A 22,634-nucleotide genomic window follows, 5' to 3' on the forward strand; every position below is an offset into this window, starting at 1 on the left:
TCAGATTGTGTCAATACAAACTTTCAGGCACAGCATATTCCCTTGAGATAGTTCCTTTTTATCTGCACACTAATTGCATTCATAATGAAATATATGGATTCTTTTAATTTAGATTGTCTAATTCTCCATATTGTTCATAAAACAAAAGGTTAAGAATGACCATATCTGATGTTTATGCCAACAATCATTTTGATTGATACCATATGTTGGGATTTTACACATCTTTTTCCGTTCATATGTGTTCTTAGCATTCTGATATAAACTAAACAAAAGGGAAAGCTTATTTGAGTCTTGAAAGCATAAGTTACTATGAGTTCCAACCTACTACAACATGAGCAACAAGAAGATAGCACATCCCAATGGTACAGGACACGATCATCATGGGGAAACCTAACCTGGAACAACAATAAAATAAAGCAAAGATTAATAAGGATACTATAATTTGTTCTCCAACCTATTTACAACAAGAATAGTTTGAATTATCCTACATATTCCAGGTGAAAAATATGTTCATAGCAATACCAAAAGCAGAGAATGTTCTGAGCATATAACAGTATCATATTCAAGCTCACTTTTCTACCTAGTCTTAGAGATATGAGGTCAAAATTCACATAGTTTCATTGGTTTCAGAACATCTGTTCCAATTTACATTGGCTCAGAATCTTGGATGCTTTGTTTTTTTGGCATTTTTCAGGTTTTTTCCCCGTGCACACAACATGCAATTATACTGGTAAAATAACAATTCTTACAAATTATGCTGCATTAGAAATTACTTTCAAGAGTGCATCCCTTCAGATTAGATGTGTGTTCCTGGTATGGCCCTTTGAAACACAATATATATGGATTGAACCCATTAAATTGCTTCCCTGTTGATCTGAGTCTCATACAGCTAGCACCCCTCTTTCATACCTCTCACCATGTCTAACAGACTTGAGTATTAACAGACTGTTGGAAATAAACCCCAGGCACTTGTAAAATTGCTAAAACCTGCTCTACCCAAAAAACTATTTTTTTTCACCTCAGGAAAAGATTTTTAGGCAACACCCAGATTTAATGCCTCTCTTTAGACTGACAAACACAGAGAGCAGAGACAGACAAGTGAAAAGGATATTGTGGAGTTGGCCAAGTCCTGATGGCTGAATCTGTAGCTCTTTCAGATATGTGAAAAAGAAAGTTTTCTGAAACTCAAAAGCATTTTTTGTATGATACCAGGAGTCTGTGAAAAAACACTGCTGTGATCACACTCATTTTATGTTTTATGTTACTGAAATCACAAGGAGAGCTGAGATGAGAAATAATCATGCCACAAATGATACCCTTATACACTTTCTTTTGCCAGATTCAGACAAGAGTTTTCATAAAACTCAGAAAAGCACAGCAATGTTGTCTGAAGTTCAGCATTTTATTAATTCTTTTTCTTGAACTAAGACCAACTCCCACATGTGGGTATATTAATTCTGCTTTTTTGCCTTACTTTGCCCTTTGGAAGTTACTCAAGCTTCTTCCCCTCTGCCACTACTGACAGAGTACTAAGAGATGACCATTTTGTAGGGGACAGGAGGACATTATTCTCTGAGCTTGGTTGAGTGAGCAGCTCCTTCCCTTAGAAAGCTACAGCTAGAAGAGATGTCTTGGGGCATTAAATGTGGCCTCCACTTCCTCAGGCTATGAAGCCATTGCATAAAATGAAAACTAAACTTCTCAATTGCTCATTGCCATCTGCTTTCTGCCTGCAGCTGTGGCATTACCCTAAACTCAGGAGGTCCTCATGAGATGTTTCTTCCATTGCTGTTTCTCTGGGAAGCTGACTGACAGAGGCATAGATGTGACCAGCAGGTCAGAAGTGCCTTTAACAGTCATTGGTTTGAGTTTCTGAGAAAGGAATTCTACCACCAGTGAAGTTCACTGCAAACCCAAAAATAATCAGCCCTAGTCTATAAATTTTGTAGAATAACTGGGAAATTAATGAACACAAACACTCTAAAAAATATGTTGGAATTATTTAGGAAAGAGCAAGTTTGTCCATAAAGCCAGCTTCATGGTCACTCAACCCAGTATAGAAGTGTGTTTGTCTCACACACCTACAGAAATAGATTCAATCCAAGAGATGAAAAGGAAACCCCTGCAAGACAGAAAATGTGCAAAGGGAAGACTGTCAGACTGGCAGGTGATCTCATTCCTGTGTCCTTGACAGCCCTCTGAGGAAGTTGTCCCGGCTCCTTGTGTACAAGAAGTATCCCTGTGTCCATCACCCAATATTGCCTGCAAGATCTGCCTCAGAAGGACAGTTCCCACCACGCCTGGCTCCAGAGGCTATCTTCATCATCCCTCTAGGATTTTGGACCTGGTGAGCGGGCCTCTTCTGCCACTTTGGCATCAGGCATCATTATTACTCTTCTGGCTCCAAAAGCATTGATGTTAAGCTGCCATTTGGACTTGGGGGAAAAAAAAGAGTTTAGAGAGAAGGACCAACTGTGTCCAAGACGTGAATGGAGAAAGGTACAAAAGATTGCTAGAAAGGGTTAGAGAATTGTCACAGCTTTCAAATATTTGTCGAAAAGTCTGAAATTAATTTGGAGGATTTTTTGGGAGGTGGAAGGTGTTTTTTTTCTTATGAACTTGCATAAATATACTGCAGAGAAGTATTATTTGTTTTCCAATCCAACTGGTCAGATCCTTGTTTTTGAATGACTTGTTTCTTGAAAAAGCTGAATCACTCTTCAATCACTAAACTATGATCAAGCTGATTATATTGTAAGACAGAAGAGTTAATGCTTCTCCTGGAGTTATTTTAGGGAAAAAACCCCCAAAAATAAGTAAATTTTCCTGGCTAGCCAGCTGTTTTGCAGACCCTTCCCATTCTTCTGTCAGCCAATCTGATTTGTGGCATTGCCTAATCTCATTTAGATAAAAGTGTCCTGATTGGACAAAATAAAAGCAAACCTGGCAATGGCTATAGGAGTAAAATAGGGTAGCTAAAACCCCCTACTACATCCTTTAGTATATTTAATGAATGCCCCCTCTGGTTCTATCTCCATGACAGGCTAGTGAGCTGGAGATTGCTGCAGCACTCCTAAGAGCAGCATCTGCTGTTTGACAGAAAACATAGATCTCTTGACCTCACACATGGCAAGCAATGAGCTGGCACTGGGAGGATTGGAGACAGAGCAGATCTTTGCCTGTATTAATGCCACCTAACAAACCTCCCTGGAGAATGCACAGTAGCTCAGCAATGAATGGCAATATGTTGCCTTTGTGGAGACTGGCAAGGGGAAGAAAGGATCCAAAAATATTCAAGGGCTACTTTACCACCAAAAAGAAAAAAAAAGGTTTGTTCAAACTTGGAGGAGGCACATGCAAGAAAATGGATTAATTATAGAGGGCCACATGCAGGAATTGGGATCACACCACCAGTGTCACAGTGCCAGTCAAATGTGTAGCAGGAGGCAGAATCAGCCGGCCTGGGGAGGAGCCTCATTGCACATAGTGTGGGTGGGTGCTTGCATAGGGCACAATTGCAAACTGTTATTCTCACTGCATGGGCAATTACCACACAACTTGAGGTCTGAATTTCAGGCTTGCTGGCCTGAGCACTAATGTAATTGGATCAAAATCAACATGGAATTTGTGTACCAGAGAGAGAAGAGATAAACACAGTAAGTATTAGTTACTGCAGAGTTAATAGCATCCTTGAGTATCATGGATCATGCTACTTACACTACCCATTGCTCTTCCCCAAGGAACAAAAAGTTCCTGTCCCATGCCACATATGACACAATGTATGGTTACAAATATTTTCTTTAGTTATATTAAGTCAACGAATGCATATTAAACAATGTAAAAATTACTTCCAGCCACTCTTATTTCCAGAATACCCCTTGGAATCAAAAGGGCCATGTCATCCTTTTGCTCCTCTCCAGGGAAAAGGATCAGTGGAGTTTAGAAGCTATCAAAACCTTTTGTGTTCTAAAACTTCAGATTCATAAGAAAAACTAATGATCATATTTGCATAAAAATACATTCTTGCATCCTGCACTGCACTTTCCTTGTCTCTTCCTCTCTGCAGACAGGGATATACACAGAGCCTGCATGGTTCAAAAAGTGCACCTTGGTGCTCTGCAGCCAGCTGAGGGAAGTTTTACCACTGCAGAGAGGAAGCAAGGTCAGATACAAGAAAGGGAAGGATGGCAGGATTTAGCAGTCACCCCCTTTTCCCCCTCCTCCTCTTCATATTAGAGGCTTGTATGGAAAACTCCTATCTAAATGAAATGGCCCAGCCTAAATATACACAAAAAGCAGATGTTAGCTCAGTGTGAGACAGTGAGAATGTTTCAAGTGAGAGCCCCAGGGACCTGTCTTGGACAAAGTTTTACTTATTAATAACTTCAGCGATCCAGTAACGAAAAGCTTGCAAATTGTCCCAGTGTGGGGGAGATGTCAGACTCTGTGGAGAGCAGAATTCAGCATATTCTTTCTTAGCAAATCAAAATGAGAATTTGAAATGAACAAAATGAAACTCTGTGGAGGTTAAGTGTGAAATATGTATTAGAAGTCAACTGTGGGCACAAAACTAGCAAGAGAAGTGAACCTGGAAATGACCTAGATATTTCTAATTCTGTCTCACTGCAAGATTTCTGGCCCTGTATTTACTTGGAAAAAAGAAAACCACTGTATTATTATTCTGGTAATAAAATCCATTTTTAATAAGTCTCTATGGAAGTGAATATTACAGTTTTCTTAGGTTATAAGTTTATCCAATATTATTTGCTAAATAATAAAAGTGAAGCCTTCGGGGTCAGAATTGAGTTTTCTTGAACAAACTGGTTTCCTACATTCGTTACCTTGCAGCTCTATTTTGTGATGCTTCAAGAGCCAGTAGGATCCAGTATGTATAAGACCCAGGGTCATTGCCCTGTTCTGCTTGATGGGACACAAAATATAAGATGTTCTCATGCATGAAAACCTTGCCTATATGCACTAACTTCATTGACAGCTCATAACTTGCCCAGCCTGAGCATCCTTGGGGAAATCTGTGGAAGAAGCATGTCTCCTAAGAAAGGAGGAACCTTCAGTGGATGCTCAGTGGAAAAGCAACAGCAGAAATCTCCCAAGACCAGACCACTGTCAGTGAAAGAAGACTGGTGGTAGACAGGGGTAAGAGCTAAAGAAAAGTTATAGCTAACTTCTACTCCTACTTGTATTTGCAATTTAATGCAAAATTTAAATTCAACTGGTAGAGTTTAATCAGGCATAAAATTTTGGTTTTTCTCAATTTGTATCCGTTTCATGCTTCAGGTTCTACAGAAGTTATAATCTCAGTTTTTGCAGATACAGACAGGGCCTGCACAGATGGTGGATACTAATTGAACATGATCCATGAACTTGTCTTTGCAACAAGGAAGGCTAATGGTATCTTGGGATGCATTAAGAAAATATTACCAGCAGGTCAAGAGAGGTGATCCTTTACCTCTATTCAGCACTGCTAGGGATATACCTGGAGTGCTGGATCCAGTTTTGGCCTTCCCAGTAAAAGAGACATGGACATAATGGAGAGAGTCCAGTGAAGGGCTACAATGATTAAAGGACTGGAAGATCAATAATACAAGGAAAGGCCTGAGGGTTGTGTAGCCTGGAGAAGAGAAGGCTCAGAGGGGAACTCGTCAATGTGTATAAGTTCTTGAGGTGATTGTGTAAAGAACACAACACCAGGTCTTCCTCAGTGATGCCCAGGGAAAGGACCAGAGGCAGCACAAAATGAAACACAGGAGGGTCTGTCTGAGGTGGTTTTTTTTACTGTGTTGGTGACCAAGCACTGACACAGCTTGCCCGGGGAGATTGTCGCGTCTCCATCCCTGGAGGCATTGAAAAGTCATAGGGATATGGGCCAGGGAAATAGGCTCTAGGTGGTCCAGAGGTCCCTTCCAACCTCAGCCACTCTGTAATTCTCAGACTTTTATTGTTCCTCTGCTATTCAACACAGTATAAGTAGGCATCATCTGCACACCCGAAGATTGACATCTCATCAGAAAATATTTAATGAAGAACAGAAGACAGATAACTCTTCTCAGTCTTGGACAGTCTCTCAGTGTATGCAGTGTTTTGCTCTGGAATTTTGATAAATACGAACTCATTCTTGAAAGAAAATCTAAAAGTCTCTGAAAGCAGCATCAAAAAAGAGACTCAGGTGTGGGCATGCTTAGGACATATGTCAGGTTAGTTCTGAACAAAAGGAAAGTTACGCATTTTAATGAAATTCATTATTTAATTTGCAAAGTAAGTAATTTTCTCATCAACTAAAGGATATAACTACAATATTCATCCTATTTCTTATTTCCTTTTCTATCCATGCAGGCTACCTTCTGAGTGCCCTATCATATCAGCCTTTCCATCACTGCTAGTCTTTGACACCCTGATCCACCCTATCTGAAAGGAACGTATGGACTTTCCTATCAGCTTAAAGAAAACATATCCAAAATGTTTATCATATACCCATGACCCCTTCAAATCTAGACACCTGTTGTAGCTCAGAAAGCAGGTGGCTAAAACAGCAAGTGATCATTAATTTAACATTAAATTACTGTGAATTTCATATAGTCTGGAATTACATAAAAATTATAGTGTAGTTACCTACTAGTTACCATACATAGGAGTTTCTGTGAAATTTAAAACACAGAACAAAACCTATAATTCTATATTCATTGGCTTGCTAAATTTTTAACAATTTCTCATTATATTCTGTCTGTTTGAATCTATGCCAAGATTTTCCATGGAATTACTGCCTGGAGTAAACTTAAGATAGGGAAAATCAGATCCTGAGCGAGAAAATAGAAAAGTGCTATCTAGAATATTCTCCTAAAGGTGTTTGACTCTTATAGTTACATGCAGAGTTATATGCAGAACAAGCAATGGGCATTTCCTTGGCCTTTCAAAATTCTGATTACAGAAAGAAAAAATTCAGTCTTTAATTCTGAGACAATAGTTGGTCTGCCAGCTCCACCTGGCAGTTTCAAATGACTGTTAATACAATATTTGTTGCAGTCTCTGTCTAGGTCTCTGTGGTGCAACTGAGATTTAATACAGGACTGTCAGAATAAGTGACTGATAATTATCAAAAGCCTATTCATATGTGGTGAGTTAGTAGCAAGTAAGAAAAATCATGAAAAAAATTGGAAAACACATCACTTCTAGTAAAAAAGATTCTGTAATTGATCATTAAAAAATCAGCAAGACAATTGTTAGATGACAAGGGTATCCCATATTTCTTTTAAAAATAAATATACTATTCCAATAGAAAAATGTGAAATCCTGCAGACAGCCAGGGAAAAACACAATCTCAAGTACAGAAACAGACCTGAACACTAGGGGCAACATTTTTCTCAGAAAGACAAACATGATATAAATGAATTTGTCTGTGTGGATACACCTAGATGCATATAATGAACTTCAGCCAAACAACCCCATTCAATGCTACAGGTTTGGGAAAGAGTGGCTAGAAAATCTACCCCAGTGGCTGGTCAACAGCCACTGAACATGAGCCAAATTGTGCTCAGGTGACCAAGAAAGCCAATGGCACCTTGGCCTGTAACAGAAATAGTGTGGCCAGCAGGACCAGGACGCTGATTGTGCCCCTGTGCTGGTGAGGCCACTCCTCTAGTCCTGTGTTCAGTTCTGGGCCCCTCATTTTCACAAGAAAGACATTGGGGTACTGGATTGTATCCAGAGAAACAGAGCTGGTGAAGAGGCTGGAGTACAGGTCCTGTGAGGAGCAGCTGAGGAAGCTGGGGTTGTCTAGCTTGGAGAAGAGGAGGCTCAGGGGTGAACCTTATTGCTCAACTGCTACCTGAAAGGAGGTTGTAGCAAGGTGCCAGTTCATCTCTTCTGGGCGAGAGGAAACAGCCTCAAGTTTTGCCAAGGAAAATTTAGGTTGGATGCTCAGAACAATTTCTTCACTGAAAGGGTGGTTAGGGATCGGAACAGGCTGCTCAGGGAAGTGCGGAGTCACCATCCCTGGAGGTGGACTCTGCAGTGTTAGGGTAATGGCTGGATTTGCTCATGTTCAGGGTCTTTTTACAAGTTAAAGGATTCCTTAAAGGATTCCAAGTTTCCAAGGTCTTCTCTATAGACAGACTAGTTCATACTCTACTAAAGAAGTATGACATGCCATGATAAAGTATGGCATAAAGATTCAAGATGATCTGTTAGTGTTTTTTGTGACTTCATGTCATCCTCGGATCTATCATCACATATTAGCAATGTATTTGCTCTCCATATCTTTTAGGCAGATCCCAAAACAAATTTTATCCTCAATTTGCGACTTCTGGTTTTGTTATGAAATCTTCATGCCATTCTAAAGTCTAGGAAATGCAAATATATGTAATTGGTTCAGCTTCTTGGGAAAGCTATACTTATTTCTCTTCCACACATCTGTGTAATGAGGTGTGGTTGTGAGTCTGAGCTTAAGAAGATTAAAATCATCATGGCCAGCTAGAAGAGAAAATCAATGAAGTACGTCTTGTCTGACAACACTTGTTCTCATGAATTGTTTGAATGGTTCTGATACAAGTATTCTACTAATGAGATAGATTTATACAAAGCTAGTGAGGTTTACCGTGCAAAAATGAGTGCATTAGGACTGTTGAAATGGGTTTTGCAATATTTGCAGTTACAGTTTCTGTATTTTATGAAACATTTAACATATTGTAAACTCACTTCTGACAATTATATGCTTTTCTGCCTTGCCAAAAGCAAATTCGAGGCTTAAGGACATTTTTCTTAAAATACCTTTTTATAGCTCAAATCTCCCTGCTATAGAAATGTCACATAAAATAAAATGTCTTTCATGTTTTTGAAACAAACTGTATCTACCCATTTTTTAGACTACAATGTATTTGTATATGGTTTAAACAAATCAAAGATAATGGGTATGGCAGAAATTTACTGTGATTTATTTTAGTTCCAAAATGTTTCAAATTAAATAACCTTTTCTAACTCTTTATTATCTTGCTATTTCTTAGCAAGGATTCAGGAGAGGAAGTTGCTTGAATGTTATTTCCATTAATGTCCTTAATTCCAGCCCTCACAAATGGTACTTTGGGGCACTTTTCTTAGGTTTTATTTTCTTCCAAATGGACTCTTTTATTTTGATTAAAGCACAAGATAAAAGGAAATTACATTTTATGGTAGAGATTAATCAGCCTATTCATTAATAATTTCATCAGAGCACCCACAACTATTTTTAAAACCCTAGACTTTGCTAAAAAGCCAGATGTTGCATAAAAAGGAGTATGTTCCACCCTGTTCCCCTCTTTTTCTCTCCACTTTGAGATTCCCATTCTAGTGCCACGCAATGTATTGATAGAGAACTCGTGTACTGAAGTTCGCCAGGACAAAGGAGCAATGTAATTGCATTTTGAATTAAGAAGTAGAAGGATGTTTCCTGTGCACTAATGATTATTTTTCATTATGAATTCAGCAGATGCCTTCTGATAAAAGGGTGTTAATGATGCAAGGCCAATAAACTTTCCACCACAAGCCCTATGCTACAGGCTGTGCAGCCTAAGAGAGCAGCAGAGTGGAGATTTTTCATTGCAGCAGGGTGCACTTGGAGGTTTCCCTCCCACCCACCATGAAATGTTAACAAAAGGTAAATGAGGGGGCAGATGGAGCCTCACAAGGGCAGATGGCCCTCACTGCCATCATGGTGCACTGCAGTGTACAGGCCTTTCTGCCCCAGAGGAGCCACAGATCTGAGCTCTTACCTGCTCTTTACAAGGAAAACTTTTATGAACAGTCTAATTTTAAGTGCACTAGAAAACTAAGGTTAAAATAAATGAATCCTATTCTAAGTGTATCCATTCCACAGCATGTTAAAGCTCCCACCTAAAAAGCATTAGAAAAATAAATAATATATAAATATACCCTCCGAATTGTCACAGAAGTATATACCAACATTTTTAACAAGATGAAAGAAAATCATAGAATCATAGAATGGTCTGGGTTGGAAGGGACCTTAAAAATTATCTAGTTCCAACCCCCCTGAAGGGGGCAGGGATAACATCTGGCTAGACCAGTTTCCTCAGAGCTCCCTCCAGCCCAGCTTTAAACACTTCCAGGGATGGGATATCCACAGCCTCTCTGGACAATCTGTTCCAATGTCTCACCATCTTCACAGTAAAGATGTCTCTAATATCTAACCTAAGCCTGCTTTCTGTTTGGAGCCTTTATGGTCTTGTAAATAGTCTCTCTCCACCTTTCTCATAGGCTCCCTTCAGGCACTGAAAGACCCCAACAAGGTCACCCCATGGAGACCTAACAGATGGAGAAGATGGAAAAAGTAGAATGTGGGAAGGCAGATAAGCACTACCAGCAGGATGATTAAACATGGGCTTAGCTACAGGAGCAGTTCACAGATATTGTAATCAGTCAGGCAGAAGCATCACTGCCTAATTGTTACAAATGACCAACTTAGGCCTTAAGGCACTTCCAGCTGATAGGGCAGAGCTTGAGAAAGTCCAGTTCTCAACTCCTAAAAATGTACTACATTTTCAGAAATTATTTGAGAAAGACACATTAGTCCTGGTGCTGTCATCTAACTCACACCATCATGAGTGTTACTCAGGCCTGTGTTGAGAATAGGAATTAGAGTGTCTGAAATGAGGGAAAAACATAAATAAAAGCACTGGATTTTTTTTTTTAATTATGAAGATAATATATTTTCAACAAGTGGGTGAAAACTAAGATGCTTGCTACACTAATTTTTGCCTCTCTCCTCCCATCTCCAACTCTGCAGTGGAAGGGAAGGATTGCTACCCCTGGAATGCAAGCATGCAAATGGGTCACAGTGATTACAGAACACAGAAGGGTAATAGAAGTTCAGTAACAAGTGAGTTACGTAGGAGATGGCCTGGGTCAGTGATTTGCACCCAGGTTACACCCAGGTACCCCAGTCTTCATCCTTTTTTTGTTTTAGTCCTTTGAACAGCTTGAACAGTCAAACAGTTGGTTTAAGTGTAATCAAGTGATTCTGAACTGTTCCGAAGTCCCACCACAGAAACACAAAATTAGCTTTCTAAAATATCAGGATTATTATTTCAGATATGTTTAAGATATTTTCCATGATTAACAGAGCTAAGGTTAACAGAGTTTTGAATTTTCTGTCTTAGAAAGAGAGGGTACAGTCACACACTTTAATGCATTTTTACTGTAGCATCATGAAAAAATCTGAAACAAGCTAGGTATTAATATCCTTACAGGGCCAGAGATGGAATATGAGTATTTATTGAGTATAATATTCAGGGGTTTTTTTTCTCTTTGCCTTTAGAAAATCTATTATTTAGATAGCTTCCATAGTACTAGAAAAACAATTTATCCAAAGGGTGACATTTATTTTGAACCTCTAATAGTATTTTTTTGCTTTATTATCAGCAAGCAGTAAAGAAAATAACAAATGGCTTAATAGCAAACATGGAAAAAGAAAAAAAAACCCAACATAAATACTTTTAAAATTGTTTAGTAATATTTAGTAATATATGTCAAACAGTACCACAAAGGAGGAAAAAAACAAACACTGAAATCCTCCAGCCCAGCACTCTTTTATAAACTTTCTTAGGAATAATCCTTTCCTTTTTCTTTACAGGACTTTTTAAAGATGTGGAATAAAACTGAAACCTCACAACAAAAACAAACAAAAAAACCAAACAAAGAAAACCATAAACAAACTAAACTCCCCAACAGCCCAAACAAACTGCCCCAAAGAAAGCTCCCCAAACCAACAAAATTTTATTTATTTTTCAGGAGTGAGTTTTGTACCTCCTCCCATAAAAGCAGTTCTGAGTCACTATCAATTTAAAACCACTCTCATTACCTAACCACTGTTATTTTAGCTTATTGAACTGCAATTTTTCTGTTTAAAACTTTAGATCAGGCCCATTTAAGTTACCTTCATTGAAGCTGAAAAACTGAAAGTAGTGATCAGGAAGTTAGAATTCAAGTGTTTTACTAGTGCTGTATATATTAATGCAGTACCCCTGAGTGTAAAAATAATCAGGAAGGTAATTATTTTTAAAGTTATCAAAATTCACTGCTAAGTTCAAGCAGCAAAAAAGCAAGGAATACAGTAAATACTACATCTTTTGTGTGAAAAATAGTGTCTAGTTTACACAAGAAAATAAAAATCTATTTTCTATTCCATAAAAAGTACTCCTTCCTTCGAGCTGCTCTAAATTCAAATGCATTATAAAGAAAATAATGTAAACAGTAAATCCTCCTTTCCTCTGATTGTGCTGGGAGAAAACAGGATACTCTGCTTAACACATTATCTAGTAATAGGGAAAATCACTTTGCTAGTTCTATTAAAAATATCAAGTTATTTGAGAAAATTAAATGCTTGGAAAATTATATTATGATGTGACTCCAAATGCCTGTATGATGCTTTGGCAGGCAAACATAAAGCATTGGATAAAGCAAACTCTAGCTGCAGAAAAAAAGAATATTTTCTCATAAGAAGGTTTATTAATCAGTGCATAAATGGCAAATATATATAAGTTTCATACTGACAGTGTTCTCAAAGTTTCCCAGGTTTCATATCTCTTTCTTCCATCTAAGTTATCTTTTTGTTTGGATCTCTTGCAAATTGTTTTGCAAAACAGTGTTTGGAGATACAGAATTTCTCCAAGCAAGTATTCTCCAGCCAGCACTGAATAATTCTGGTAATTGCAAAAATACCCTATTTAATTAGAAAATCATTTTCTAATTTCAACAATGTTTGAATAACACTTTTGTTCAGCAACTATAGTGACTGTCTAATCAAATTGAGCATGTTGTAATTAACTAAAATTTTGGCATTTGATGAATCTGAATAAAGCTGAAAAAAGTAGGAATTCTTTGGGAAAAAAACTATTTATATCACAACGTAAGATATTACATAGGTGAGAATTTAAATATGTGCTACTCAATAAAAAAAACTGTGTGTGAAATTTACATGATGTCCCAGCTGAAACAGAAACAGAGTTAAAGCAGTTTGGCTTTTTTTCTCCCCAAATCAAATAACAAGAATCACATAAATGAGCAAGCACTTCACTGATTCTTCTCTTCTTAGAATCACCTCTGCTTGCCTGGACTTGCTCCCTTCTGAAGCTCCCTTTCCTCCCTGCTCCCCCACCTCACTTATCCACAGCTTTGGACACACCATTTGTGGGACAGGATTCTCTTCTCCCATTTCCCTATGAGCTCAAGCCCTGCCCCTGGGCACACAACTCATACTCTGGAGTGAATGACCTTCCAAGAGCTGTTTCTCTCCAGTGACTACAATGAGAGCCAAGTGTGGAAATAAAGATATCAACACTGTAGAATGGAAAAGTGAGGTGAGATGAATCTTGCTTTTACTGACAAGCAGCTCCATCAACATTATAAAATAATGAAGCCTTATTTCCTATCTATTTATGTCTTAAGTTTGATTGACTTTCTGTCTAGGTAGAAACCTTTCTTCTGTAACATATAATGATGCTCACCTACATGGATTTTTTTCAGTGTGTAAAGAAGTGTGGCCTCAGACTGCTCTTTCCCTCAGTGAGAATATAAATAGGGCTTCTTTCCTCTTCCCAGCCACCAACTTTGATGACATTTCAGGGGTTTTAATTATACTTGAGAAATAAATCCTCCTATCCCCACCATTCTCTCCCCTGCCAAAAGTGTTTGAAGTTGATAAGCACATTCAGAAGTTATTAGGTGGAAAACACAGCGACACATTCACAGCAATACGATTGTACAGGAAAGCAGAGGAAAAGTTAGGCTTTGATGGAAAGAAAGGAACAAAACACTTTTCAAAGGCTTTTTTTTTTCCCCCCCGAAACATATTTGTTACAAGGTGATAACTTGATAAGAATCAAGAAGGATTAGAGTGAGGGACCTAGCTTTGCATGTGCTTCCATTATAGAGTTCTAGTCTCCAATTTAATCAGAGTACTTAAAGGCATGGGAAGGTAACAGGGAAAAGAAAGAAATGTGAAGTTAAAGTTTGGCATACATTTTGAAATATCATGCAATACCAAAGGAAGTGTTAAGTTATATAGGAAGAATAAAATTCTATTATTAAAAAAAGAAATCATTATTATCACAATTTAATTTTAAATTGCAACATGATTTAATTAGTCCACTGGTGATACCACCACAGCATATACTTCCGACCTTAACAGGAAGTAGAAAAGTGAAGTGCCATTTACTGAAATAGTTTCAAAAGCTGTAAGACTTAACAAATAATCTCTAACAAAGCTCAAAGGCTTTAAGATTTTAATCAGCTTACAACTCTGATGTATACCTATCAAACATGAAAATATTACTAGAGTAGGGAATAATATATAATTATGGCTCAAAGCAATAATACTTCTGCATGCAATTTGTATTCTGAACAGTTACATATTCTAAATACTGTTCAGAAGTCTCACAAAGCCCAAAAATTAATATTCCATCAGTGTACCTTAAACTGTAAAACTCAAATTATTCTTATGATGAAGAATAATATCTGCCAAAATGTAAAGAACAAGTGAACTATTTGCATGCATTGGTTGAAATTATTAAGGACTAAAAGTGTATTTGAAGACTTTTTGCAAAGGCAACTACATTATTAAGTTTTTACAAAATATACCATGCCCTGGTAGTTACAATGGAAATAAACAACCAGAAGTAATTTATTTAATCATAAGCTTTAGCACATATTTAGTGTTTCAAAGTCTTCTATGCATTGACATACTAATAGCTAGCACTTCAGAATATACACTGTAGCACAATATTGAAAACATGGGTTAATCTTAGTAACCATTTAACTGAGGAGATATTTATTCTGCAGTTTGAATAGAACAATGAGACACCACCAATGGCCATGTAAACATTTGAAGTGATTGAGGACTTAACCAACAGCTTTTTGAATGTCAGTGTACCAGATACAAAGCTTCTTTTCCTTGGTGTGTATGTACATGCATTTTGGCAGAGAAGGGAAATTAGTTCATGCTTTAAGTCAAAAATCTCTGTGGGGCCAATGAGAAAGATATACATTACCTTCTGCCTATTTCTCCTTGTAAAGAGCATAAATCTTGTGCCATATTCACAGCATCTGGTGGTATCAGCTCCACAATCTAATGCAGACCATGCAGTTGTCCTCTATGTTAGTGTATATATATATATATATATATATATATATATATATATATATATATATATCAAAAAATAGGGTTTTCCTCAATAACTGCAATGTAAACTACAACAGCCAAGAGGAGACTTCATTTCAAGCCTCAGTTTGACCCCCTTTTTTTCTTCTGCCTATGACAAAAACTTTAAAAATACTCGATAATAACAGAACATTTCATTTTATTGTCAACAAAATCACTCTCACTGGAGTCCCCTCCACTGACCTCTGAAGTGAAACTAGAAACAAGGTTCCTTTCTCTTCCTCCCAGCCAGTCACTGGTTTTGACATGTCTGCCTGTACTATTCTTGGCCTTGGAGGCCTCTTCTTCTTCCAACTCTCTCTAATCTCTCTTCACATTTATGTCACAGTATCCTCTTGCCAAAGAGATTCTCTTCTTGACCCTCTTCTCCCTCTTCCCTTGCTTCTCACTCCAGATAATTTCACCACAGACTACAAACAATTCAGCAAAGTCTCCTGTGCTGACAATTCACTGATCTTGTTCTCTCCAAATAACCTAACCTCACTCTCTTCCAATCAAAGTTCAGTCCACTCCTCTGCCAGGTCTTTACTGATGTCTAGCTATCAGTTTACTCTACATGCCAGCCAGCTCTGTTCTCTTTTTTTTCACCCCTGCAAATCTTTCCATTTTTCTCCTTTTCTCATAGCACTATCACTCCTTATCCTCGCATTTAATTTTAGTCCATTTGGATTCACATTTCCAGTGACTTCTAAAGCTCTTGCAGATTAGTTCTGCTTAATTGTTTCTTCTTGACTATTCACATAACTAAAATGCTAACTTATGGCTCTCCTAGCCCAGTTTCTCAATGTTGTTTTCTTTGACTTCAAAAAATACCAAAGATTATTCTCCAGCTCTAAAAGTTTGGTCATTGCAGGATACTCTTTGAATTCCTTCACCAGTTCTCTTCTTACAAAAGCACAAGCATTGTCAGTTTACACAGACTAGTACTCCACTGTTTATTGAAGGTGCAATGTTTCCAGCTGCATCCTGTGTTAGCCTTCATCACCATTTGTTATATTTCAAGTTAGTAGCTTACTCCCAAAAAGCTTCCTAGCACTGATAGGGATGCCCCAAACTGCCTGTAAAATCACCTTATCAGTATTCTTCCACTTTGTTTTGCCCTAGCACAAGTGACAGTACCAGACATCTTTGCAGTTCAGTATTGCACTTATTTGTGTTTCTCTGTCAGCTGGACTAACATCACTGAACTTAGGGTGTCCAAAGCTGAGGCACTCTGAACTGGGCAGCAATCTATGCAACTACCAGAAAGAGATATGCTTATATATACACACATGAGTACTGAGGTCCCTATCTATCTTCAGATCAACTCACACATTTTTTCCCCCTTAAGTCAGTAAGTCATCTAATAAAAGAATTTACTTCTTTCTACATACCTTGTGCTTGCTATGTCCTTTAAACATGCAGCAACATTTCTGTTCTCTAAAGAGAGCAAGCACAGGATGACAATGGAGCTCTCACACATACAGACACAAATCACAAAAGGTCAATTATTCCTGACTGAAGGGAAGCCACCTGCAGTGCCAGGTAGAACTGGTTTCAAAGAAAAATAAAGAGCACAAAAAAGATCTCCAGATATCTAATGTATGTGAAACTCTTTATGTATGGTTAAAATGCAAAGGAGGTAAGAGAAGTTATAAAAAGAGCTACAGCTGGATTTGAATAGCAAATGAAGAACAGAAAGGAAATGGCTCCAATACAGGATACCCCATTTCTGACCAATGACACAACATATCTGTACCAGATTCTTCCTCACTTTCCTTAGAGAAAGTGTTTTGCTGTTTGCCACTCATGGATATTTTCTGGCACATTTCCATGAGCATTTGTAGTCTATCATCTTTTACTATACAACAACAGTGCTTTAGGGGTGGTACTCCCCAGTTCAGTGCCCCCATCAAAACTTTCTACACCACAGGCCACTCATCTTTTCCCCAGCACAGGAAGTACAGGGCAGGTTAAACACCTCACCCCAGCAGCCTAAATTAGCCTTTTATTTGTATTCATCACTGCTGAGCAATCTTATGCCCAGACTACATGTTGGCTGGACAGGTACCATGTTTTTGATCAGTGTTTTACTCTGCCTTGCCTTATTAACTGTGCTGGACATTGGCAAGAACTTGTGTCTGTGGCACCAGTAAGTGTAAAACTCAACACAACTGACCCAGGTGGGGTAGGCAGCTTGGGGTTGAGAACATGCACATTAATGCCACCCTCACGGATGGAAACTACCTGCACAGTGCCTGTGCCTTGTACTAGCATGGCATAAACCAGAAGCACAGCTTATTTCCAAATGCAGTGCTTACCAGAAGAAACACTCTGCACTCAAAAACTGAATCAGTATCAAAAGAACAATAAAAAAAATTGCAGAAAATATTCTGCAATACAAAAAGATCTTGCCTTGACTGTTGCAGTTTACAATCCTGTCAATCAAAAGCAATTCAGCTACTTAATTGTGCTAGCCTCAGGAACTGATAGATAGCTCCTACAGCCTGGGGATATGCCCTTTTACAATAATTTATACACCTGCAACTTATATGGTAAGGTATGTTTCAGTGAATTCAATTTAAATTGAACAAGCATTGGAAGGAAAAAAAAAACAAAAGGTAGTATCAGCAACAAACAGATGCAAATATTGCTAGATTAACCAGGTCATTTTGGTCCCAAAGCTAAACAAAAGGCCCGAGAGCCATTTGCTGTTCTATTAGCAGCCTTGTAAACACCTCTCAGTAAGGCACAGCTCCATCTGGCAGAAGACATTATTTTGCATTAGAATTCTGGTATTACCTCCTGGCTTACACCATGCTGAACCATCTCACAAGCTCTGTACATAATCCAACAGTGCCTACAGTGACACTCTGAATGTTTGCATCAAGAAAAAATGTGTCCTTTCGCAGGAAGAGATAAAACAAATGTACAAGACATTTTGGAAATATCATTAAAAGGCACAAGAAATACTTTTCCTTGTTCAACAGTATAATTAGAAGGACTCATATTTTCTGCATAAATGCCCATCCTTTAAAGAAGCATGAGCAATATCAGAGTTTATCAAAAGGGCATGGTCTGTTTAAATAGATTGACAAAGTTAAACTTGGGGGTTCTTATGTTGATTTACCTTTTTTTTTTCTATTTAAATCCTGCCTTCCCTCCACTACAAGTTTGGATAAAGATGCAAAAAGGAGAGGCTGTCTCTCTAAAAAATCACCTTTCTATGGCAGCAAAACTGAAAGATAAGTCAGACCAGTATATTCTCTCCCACTGCCACCACATCCAAGTGCCCCCAGTATTACCTAATACTTACTTGCAAGGCTGTGTCATTCATCCCTCATCTCTAAAGTAATAAACAGCCCTTTCAAACTTGGATATTTTGATTCCTCTTTACGTAAGGATGTCTTCATTTTACAACTCTATGCGTCAGGAATTTTCATGTTCTTACTGTGAAGTGTGTGCTCCCTGATCTTTTGTGATACGTATGTGTGGCCCTGTAATTGCGGGAAGACCAAAGGTTTTGTAGCATATTTTCCCCAGACTGCTAAATTATTTGCATCTTCATATAAATTAGCATTTTCTAGGCCAATTCAAGTAACTGTGGGTATGTTAGGACAGTTAGAAAAATCAGCTGTTAAGTGGAAAGCTAGTTCCAATCTTAACCACTTTGTCATTACACTTTCTGAAACAAATGCTAATGAAAAATAAATTCTCTTCTGTACTTATTAAAATATATTTTAAATATTTATTAATTTCTCACTAGCAAGATAGTTCTGTTTTATTTCTAGCTGAAGAACTATAAATAAGGACTTTGCTTTTAATTAAATACAATGCTTTATGAAATGAGATGCCAAACTGAAATAATGAAACAAAGTTGATATATTATTATCTCCGTTGGATTCTCTAAAGATATTTCTCCTTCAAAGCTCATAATGTAAACAGAAGTTATTGTCACAGATTCTAGAAAGAACAGATGTTTTCATTTCAGATTGCTATTTTTGTAATCCAAAATAGCTCAGCACCTAGACAGTAAAACATACTTTGTGAACACTGGTATGTGTAAACATTTCCAGCTGAAGCAAATGTTAAGAAAATTTTTAAAAAACTAAAACTGGCTAAACAGACAATCATAAATTATATATGCTAAAATTCAAACTTAAGATTTCTTTTACTAAGATTCAGGACTAGCAACTCCGACCATGGCACACAAGGAAACTACTATTGAGGAAAAAAGATCCTCCTCTTATTGACTAACAGTTCCTTTTTACTCATGGAGCATTTTAGGAGAGTCTTGCAAAGTTTGCAAGAGGTTGTAAAGTTTAAAGAATCCTCCAGGGATCCTTAGAAAAATGCAGGCTTCATGCAAAAAGTACCCAACAAAATATCTCACTGATGTGGCCAGCACACTGTGTAGGGAACAAAATTTTTAAAATCAATTTACTTGTATTTTTTGCTTCAGTTTAACAAAGTATTTTACCCATCTGACTTTTTTCATTTTAATGTTCAAAATTAGAATATTACTGGACAGCCATGGGATCTGGTTATTTGATGTCTCTTGGATTTTTTGTGCATTGGTATGAATTTGAGTTATGAAGACAAGTGATATCACATAATCTATAAATAAAGTCATGAGAACAGAAGATAAGATTTTAGATTTACCTTGACTTTCAGCAGAGCTTTTGTTGAATGGACTTGCTGTTAATTTCAAGTTCTTCCAATTTGAGATTCAGATTATTCTTTTATCAACTTTGAGAATTTATGGAAGTATTTCTAGTTATGCTGGGTTAAATAAAAGCAAATTTCATTGGATTGAGACCTGAGATCCTAAACTACCTGATAGCAGTCTTGGCAATGGTAAACATACAGAAACACCACGTTTTGCATCACAAAGACTCTGAGAAATAACCAGACAATATTTGATTTTCTATTCTTGCACCAAGAAAGTTTTGATAATTTTAATGTTAATTGTCATTAAGTCCCTAACAGCTTTGCTGCTGGAATCCATAGCTCTATGCATACAAAGGCAGAAATTGTTCCTTTCTAACACACATGCTTTTATGAATTCTTCTATTTATTAAAATTATCAGCACATACATAGAAATGAGAATTCTTTCTTATCAAGATAGTGTATCATTTTCAACAGGAATTCATTTACCCTAAGCGAAAAATTTCACCTGCTTTCAATCAAATATGTTATACAGAAATAGTCATATTTAATGGTGAAATTTGCAAACAGTAGGTTCATGTCTGGGGTGTAACTGACTAGATGATCCTCATCTAAGGAAAATTACATATCACTTCTTTAGGAGTTGAAAAAAGGATGTGAGAAACCAGTCACAGAGGCATTAAACAGGACATTCAGGGTAAAACTTGTAAGATTATTTTGAGTCTCATTGGGAATAATTCCTCTGGAACCACAGGTGTCTCCATGAACCATAAACAAAAACAACTACTCTTGTATTTCTTGTGCAGAAAAAATTCCCCCTTTAAGATTTCTCTTTTGGACCTGATCAGAGTTGAAGATCATGTATATCAACAATGCATTATTCTTACAAACATTATTCCCTCAGAATTTGAAATTTGCTGTATATATCCAGCATGAGCTTTTAATTTTAATAAATATAAATGAAAAACACAGAACTTAAATGTGAATCTGTTAAGTGACAACAGAAGTGTCAAAACATATTCAAAATTTTCCCTGGAATGAGGATTTTAAGGTGAAGCAAACACAACTTTTGCTAAATTGTTTTCAGCATACGAAATGGCTGAAAGGTAAAGAATTGTAGTTTGTTAACTAAATGTGAATGAAAAAACAAATCAGTGTCCTTCCACTTCTGTCTCCTAAATATACTGGACAAATGATGCCTGCTTCCTGCACATATATTTCTAATGTAAATTGTAATATAATGTCTAGGCACTTTTCCATGCACAACCTTCACCAAGAAGGTATCAATAAGGCACAGTAGGAGAATCCCTTTCAAATCCCCATATTCCCAGGGAATCAGATCTTGCTCCATATGGCTACACTTCACTGTGAACTGCCCTGAACATTCCAGAGTCAGGAGGGAAACAGTACATACCGAGGGGAAGGAGTGAAAGAGAGGAAGGAGGGAAGGAGAGCCACCCAGCCCTGCTGAAACCATGGTTCTGTCTCGTCTCACCCCCACCCTGTCCTCTACTCACCAGAGAACCTGGCCCTGCCACTTGATATCTGAAATGCAAAAAATCATAACAAGACCACCAAAGCCCTCAAAACAGCATGTGGTTGGCTAAGGAAGGAGATTGCTGTTTGAAGTGCCTTTCACCAGATGAATTATACATGTGAACATGGCTTGGCAGATCCTGGTGAAACTCCTGACCATTGACCTGGGAGCCACTCAGGAGCTTGGGCAGCTGTGCCTTGTTTCTGCCTTTCTCCGTATTCTCACACATCTGTGTGGGGGAGGAAAAGGTTACATGCCACTGGGCTGGAAATAGCAAGGGAAGAGATATGAATAGCAAGACAGAGAAGGACAAGAAAATAGACTAGAGACCAATGAAGGCAGATAAATGGGTTGCAGTGTCTCAAATTTTCAGTGCACATGTTATTTTTTCAGTGTACAAAATGCCTATTAATATGTTTCTGTCCTGGTTATTAATTATTTCCTCTTTTGCGTTTTCCTTTGAAGAATTTTTGCACAGTATCAGTATATGCCTGATGAGAAACTTATTATGGGATTCAGCTCCAGATTAAGGCACATGTAGATGAGAACTATATGTGAAAGAGGTTTATTTTGTCTAAGTTCTCACAGCGGAAGGTGGAAAACTTAGTGTGTTTAGGCAAGTGAGTACAGGCTTACAAACCCACCAGGAGCTCAGATGGGAGCTTAGACAATTATCTCTCATCAAATCAGGTATTGCTATTCAAGCTGAAGCCCATCTGCTGGTAAAATGCTGTATTGAGAATCAAGATAATTTTGTCACAGGAAGACTGGCCAGAATAAAAATCGTATTAAGATAATGTATTCATCCACCTTTTGTTCTACATTTTTCTGGAATAAAAAATACCAAGAAAATTTAGGGCTTGAAATGGTCAATAATTGAAGATAGCATTAAGGTTGTTTGGAGACTAAATTGTCTCAAAATTGATGTGGGTATAAGTTACTTGTTTGTCAAATGAAGTGTTAATTAAAAATTTTAAATATTAACTTTTAATTTAGTACACTATATTGATGCATAATTATTCTCATTCACTGTGGCATTCATAGACATATCCATATTTGTGTATAAATACCATTAAAATGTGTCAATATAAATTGATAGTTTTTACCCTTTGACTCTCATAAATCAGGAAGCAGTAGAAGTCAAAATCAGTATTTATTTTGTAATGTGCTACAGTGAAACCTTTATTTTAGAGCTGTTAAAAATTAACTGTATAAGTATGAATTACTTA

At 37.5% G+C, this 22,634-nt stretch overlaps 1 protein-coding gene across 1 annotated transcript in view; it reads right to left on the reverse strand.

Moving 5' to 3' along the window:
* Positions 1-286: 286 nt before the first annotated feature.
* The window catches only part of OCA2 (OCA2 melanosomal transmembrane protein), a gene marked incomplete at its 5' end in the record, with an annotated part of 159,046 nt that continues 136,698 nt past the window's right edge, over positions 287-22,634 (reverse strand). The window contains 1 exon segment of the mRNA XM_084225463.1: positions 287-395. Coding sequence (XP_084081589.1) covers positions 308-395 — 88 coding nt within the window. The 3' untranslated portion in view covers positions 287-307.

Source organism: Fringilla coelebs (genome assembly GCF_963513975.1).
Source record: "Fringilla coelebs genome assembly, chromosome: 2".
Classification (NCBI taxonomy): Eukaryota; Metazoa; Chordata; class Aves; order Passeriformes; family Fringillidae; genus Fringilla; species Fringilla coelebs.